Raw genomic sequence first — 6,069 nt, forward strand, 5'->3', positions numbered from 1 at the left:
TCTGTGTTGAGCCCTGTGTGGCTAATAAAGAAACCTATCTCTAGCTGTAACTCACAGCTTCTACTTGTCGCTGTCCCGTTGCCTTGTTTTCCCTCTAACTGTTCTTCTATCTGTTTGACTGTCTGCCTGTCCGTCGGTTGGTCTACCTCTATCTGTCTTTGTTCTCTATGTATGTATGTATGTATGTATGTATGTATGTATGTATGTATGTATGTAAGTATGTATGTATTTATGTGTCTATTCTATTCATCTGTCTGTCTAACTATCTGTCTATCCAGCCGTCGATAGACATAGCAATCCATACACACACACACACACACACACACACACACACACACACACACACACACAAACACATGCACACGTACACTTACACAAGCACGCGAACACGCACACATGCAACTATATATATACTGTGTGATACGTTTATTTTACCAGACAAAACGTCTGAAGATTGTCGAAATGTATGAACGGGAAAATCCAAGTAAGAGAACTTAGTATAGATTGAATATTGCACACTACAAACACGCGAAACTCTTTCTTATGAATTGCAACAACCCCAATATACACCTTCACAGCGGCATGTTTTTCTGAAACAGTTTACCGAGTTAAGGTTTCACTTGCAAACAAGGAAGAAACATAATCTATATAGGACTTACTGAAAATCCCTACAAACACATTTTATCAACATACATACGCACTTATTCATGTTCCAGATATATCTGGAGTTTAAAGGATCAATATTAAAAGTTATAAAATCGATTGGTTCACTTTAGAACACGCATACTTATACATTAATTGCTCCTGACGATGTAATCTTTGTCTGTCAGAATAGTGCACCATTCTACTACGGTCGTTTGCAATTTTGAACAAAAAATCGGCATTTGTGAATTCTTTAAACGTTTCAATCGTTATTTATTGCAGAAAATTTTAAAGTAATTGGTTAATAATAATTAATGTTCTCTGTAATATATTTGCCCCAACAGTCACAGTTTGAAAAATAAACATTTAGTTCTAAATTATGGGTAAGAATATATATTTACAACAATCATTTAACATGCTTTTGTGTTTGACTGAAGACATGAAAATATATGCTTTGGCGTGGCAGAAGACAAATATATCACGTATTATGAGTATTATACTTTCATATATGAATGAGTAATGTATTTTGAAGCATTTGTTTTGGTAACAAATCAAGTCTCGGTGACATTTAATCATTTCTGTGTGCTTACGAATATTATTGTTCATTTGTCTTTATGATGCTTGGCTTTTTAATCGTTTCAGTGATCGGCAACATGAAACATAGAGCAAGTATTTAAGAAACTTCAGGTTTTCATAGTCTTTGTTCTTTTCTACATTTGCAAACACAAACGTTCACCAGGCCTTAATACACACATACATACATATCTATATATACATATCTATCTATCTATCAATCTATCTATCTATCTATCTATCTATCTATCTATCTATCTATCTATCTATCTATCTATCTATCTATACATACATACATACATACATATATACATACATACATGCATACATACATGCATATGTATATATATATATATATATATATATATATATATAAACATTCATATGTATGCAAACACACACACATATATGTATATATATACATGTATATATATATATACACACACACACTTTATACACAAGTACACACAGACGCACACATACACACATATATACATATTTGTGAATGTGATAGAAATCAATACATTCTAGCAAGATCTATGCTACTCAGAATCGCCCAATATAATGCTGAGCTAGCATCATAAATAAAATATAAAGAAAAGCAGCGGCAACTCTCCGATATAATAAATTCTATTGAAAGCCAGAACGCTCTGTATGTGTGTGTGCGTTTGCGCGTGTGTGGGCAGGTGCTGAAGAGAACAGTGTTGAGATTAAGGTAGCTTAAGCTATCAATATGTCAGGCTACTTCACAGATTTGATTTTAGTTGACTATGTCTACTCTGCTGAATTGCTTAGCCACTTTCTTTTGATATTAATCTTAGCATCTACTACTTATCAAGCTTTAGAAATCCATGCACCCATCCAACAACATAAACCACCCCGATTACCGCCTTATAAAACACACAGGCATATATATATATATATATATATATATATATATATGCACACGCGCACATAATTTTGTATAAACACGTGCATGCATGACTATGCGTGTACTAATATATTCGCATATCCTGAATGTATTGATATTAATTCTCCAGTTATCTTCTTATTTCTCACACCCTCTGCGCGCACGCACGCACACACACCCACACACACACATACCTACATGCTTGCATACACACAAACGTATCAATAACTGCGTATGGAAAGAAAGAAAAGGAAGAGGAAGAGAGAGTGAGAGAGGGAAGTGTAGGAATATAGAGGTATAGATAAGATACATATGCATACACACACACACACACACTCACACACATATATCTGATGGACCTCCACACAGTTTCCTTCTACCACAGGGCTGGGAGTGTTGTAGAGGACATTTACCAATGTGCCGCGCAGTGGGACTGAACCTGAAACTATGTGGTTGTAAAACACGTGTTTCTTAAACCAGACAGCCATGTCTGCGACTATATTTGATAATATCTCTCACATCTCACAATTGCTACTCAATTGTGTCGAAAGAATTATTTATTAATTTTCTCACCAACTTCCACATTAATCCACTTTGATATGTCATGACTAATCACAGATCTCATAATTAAACAGTATAAAAGTATTGTACCATTAATGAGTATTTCCAACGCAGCGATGAGCTGGTAGAATCGTTAGCACGCCGGGCAAAATGCTTTACCGGGATTTCGTCTGTATTTACGTTCTGAGTTCAAATTCAGCCGAGGTCGACTTTGCCTTTCATCCCCCGGTTTCGATAAAATAAGTACCAGTTGAATACTGAGGTTGATGTAATCGATCTATCACTTCCCTGAAATTGCTGGCCTTGTGCCAAAATTTGAAACCATTATTAATGAGTGCTTCTATGGCGCCGATCTCTTATGACAACGGGCGAAATACATAGTGGTCCGTCGCAGGATAACTCGTTTTAACCAGTTGAGCGGACTTGAGCAGCGTGAAATGAAGTGTTTTGCTCAAGAACACAACGCATCGTTCGATCAAACCACAAACCTGTGATCATGCGTCCAACACCCTAACCACTAAGCCAATCGCCTCCACGTGTGTGTATGCAGTAGCTGGGAATAATTGTGTAGTGATATAATGTAGGTGGTGTGAGGAAGATATTGCAGTATGAGAGATTGGCGTTGGTGCATACGTGATGAAGAGTATGTGAGTACACGGGTAGAAAAAGGGTGGCGAGATGTGTGAATGTATGCTTGTACGGTTAAAAAAGTGGGTATTAAATGCATATGCAGGGCTGGATCAGCGTGAATGCATATCAGATACTTTAAGTAATGCAAACAAAACAGTCTCAGCCAAGGAAAGATGATTGGGTAAGTTTAGACTGCGGCCGATTCTGATGAAAAAACTCGATGAAGATGCAAGGGATATAACGGTCGGAGGTTTGGTAGGATGGTGTGCTACAGAGTTCGAGTGGCTGGACGAAAGTTTAAGGGAAGAAGAAATAGTTAATGACCGAACAAATACGAATCAAGAAGGCGGATACGTGATCAACGGTGAGAGAGCGATGGAATACTGTGTTGTTTTTTGTTTGAGGGTAACCACGTTGCAACAAGAAACGAACCACTCACCTAGATCAAAATGAGGAGAAATTCCACTGTCATATCCGTCGGTCAGATTTTGTATAACCTTTGACCTGAAATATAATAAAAAAGATCGTAAATAAATCTTAAACGTACCAACTACTTAATAAAATGGGACATTTTCACTTCTATAAAAATATTAATATTGATTGAAATTTCATGCGCATACTCCGGCGGCGTTCGCAAAAAGTTTTTTTTAATCCGCTATTTAAACGCTATATTTTATAATTTCAGCTTATTCATTTTCCACCGTTAAAAACGATTTATTTCATGTTTCGTGAAGTTTCTACATTCTTATGAATGCAAAGAACATACATTTCTGGGTTGTAAGAAAAAGCTTCTAAAGCGGATGCAACGAATGAAAACATCACTTTGCTGCCATTGTAGAACGTCTTTCATGCTTGCAGAAGATGTAGGTTCGTGTCACATGTGCAACATTTGACTTTTTCCATTCAAAGGTTGTTTTAATCCAATATCTACCCGCTATTTTCATAGCTTTATTTACTTAAAGGCCATTTGTTTTATGCCTCCTAAAGTTTCTAAATTCTTGTCACATAAGCTATATATATATATATATATCTATATATATATATATATTACATCCTTTTGTTATTTACACCACCTGTCCTCGTCTGTTGTTGTTTTTTCGTACATTCTCCCATATATATATATATATATATATATATATACATGACTGCTACCGTGGAGTTTAGAGTTCCACATAGATTATCGTGATCCAGTCCGCTTCCAGTGCAGTAGTTAAGTAACTACTATGCATTGTAGTATTACTCGTGAAATACAAAGCAAATGTTGAGGAAATTTTGATAAACACAAGATTATACTGTTAGTCCCCGCGTACGTTTCACCATTATGATTGGAACCCTGGATTGGATATTCAACCCGAACGGGTCATGAAGGAACATTCTTTTGCATTGTAGCTTAATGCAATACATACATACATACATACATACATACATACATACATGCATACATACATATCTGAGAATCATATACTATATGAGATTTTTAAGCTAAGAATTTACGCCTTGAATAAGCGAGAAACGTGAGTGACACGCACACCTGCTGAATATTTCGTGATGTAATTATTTCACTAGATAATGCATAACTCCCACTCTTAACGCTTTCTCCAAATTCTATTATCTCATGTCACATATACATTTTCGTTAACATAATAATATCTGTTTAATGTACACTTTCGTTCATCTTTTATCTTCATTATCCTCTCTCAAGATTACCAATATTTCCACATATACTATCTGATATTTAATGTTTCTTTCAAATTGTTTTCACATTACCAATACATTTAATTCAATATCCATTTATTATCGCTCGCTTTCTACATTTTTCCACGTATGTCTTTGCCATCAACAAATTTGTTTGAAAATTATTATTTTCAAGTTTCCCATACTTAATTGTTCATATACAAATACCTTGCTCATAGTTTTGTATATCTTCACTTTAATGTCAACTTTCCTATATATTGTTTAACGTTTGCAATTTCATAAATTATACAACTTCCATCATGAAATATTGTTTTCGAATTCTCTATAATTTATTTTTAATATAATAAATGTTTCACATTTTTAGTTATATCCTTGCCAATATATTCTTTAAAATGCTTCTATCTTTTCCACAATATACAGTAATTTTTATTAATTTGCTGCGAGTAAAACTTCGTATAAAGTTTTGCTTTCAATTCATAAGATTTACTTTTTCATATTTCATTTTATAATACTTCATACACAGCTACTGTTTAATGAATGAATGAATGAATATTCCCATCGTTTCGAATGGGAGTCGAGAGCTTCAGACACAACTATCGATCCTAGAATGCTTGTCCAGTTCTAGCACCAGCTTAGCTGAGGCCGTAATAGTGTCTTCTACTAAAGACATAGTTTAGCAAAACCCAAGGATTGCCCCGCTCACAGTGGCCTTACAGCTCGCAAACAAAGCAGCTTAATACTTCATTGTAGGGGTCTTCTTTGAGCTTTGTTTTTCTATATTTCAGTTTTAAGTAATAAAATAATAAAATTTTGCAGTTTTTATTCCGCGTTTCGCTTGATTATAACGCTGTTCATAGCACAAGGCCTTTTACAAGCGGCTTTCAATGTTGCTATCCAGCGTGTTTACGGATCACTAAGAAGTTTAATAAAAAATATATAATTGTTACACAGAGCAGAAAGAAACCACAAATAGCAATTAATTTTACTTTATACATACATACATACATACATACATACATACATACATACATACATACATATATATATATGTATATATA

The 6,069-nt window shown here is 34.8% G+C and overlaps 1 protein-coding gene and 2 long non-coding RNA genes across 6 annotated transcripts in view; 2 read left to right on the top strand and 1 right to left on the bottom strand.

Annotated features, from left to right (window-relative positions):
• LOC106881303 (uncharacterized) overlaps positions 1-6,069 on the top strand; it is an 81,786-nt gene that overhangs the window by 67,388 nt on the left and 8,329 nt on the right. The gene's annotated exons all lie outside the window — the stretch shown is intronic.
• LOC106881302 (glycine receptor subunit alpha-1) overlaps positions 1-6,069 on the bottom strand; it is a 236,793-nt gene that overhangs the window by 28,585 nt on the left and 202,139 nt on the right. For all 3 annotated transcript variants that reach the window (XM_014931637.2, XM_052972549.1, XM_052972550.1), the window contains one exon: positions 3,756-3,820. In XM_014931637.2, coding sequence (XP_014787123.1) covers positions 3,756-3,820 — 65 coding nt within the window. The remainder of the gene's footprint in view (positions 1-3,755; positions 3,821-6,069) is intronic.
• Positions 1-6,069, top strand: part of LOC128249311 (uncharacterized) — a 16,078-nt gene that overhangs the window by 8,117 nt on the left and 1,892 nt on the right. The window contains exon 2 of the long non-coding RNA XR_008265408.1: positions 4,002-4,183. This is a non-coding gene — a long non-coding RNA (uncharacterized LOC128249311). The remainder of the gene's footprint in view (positions 1-4,001; positions 4,184-6,069) is intronic.

This window comes from Octopus bimaculoides, chromosome 13, assembly GCF_001194135.2.
Source record: "Octopus bimaculoides isolate UCB-OBI-ISO-001 chromosome 13, ASM119413v2, whole genome shotgun sequence".
Taxonomy (NCBI): domain Eukaryota; kingdom Metazoa; phylum Mollusca; class Cephalopoda; order Octopoda; family Octopodidae; genus Octopus; species Octopus bimaculoides.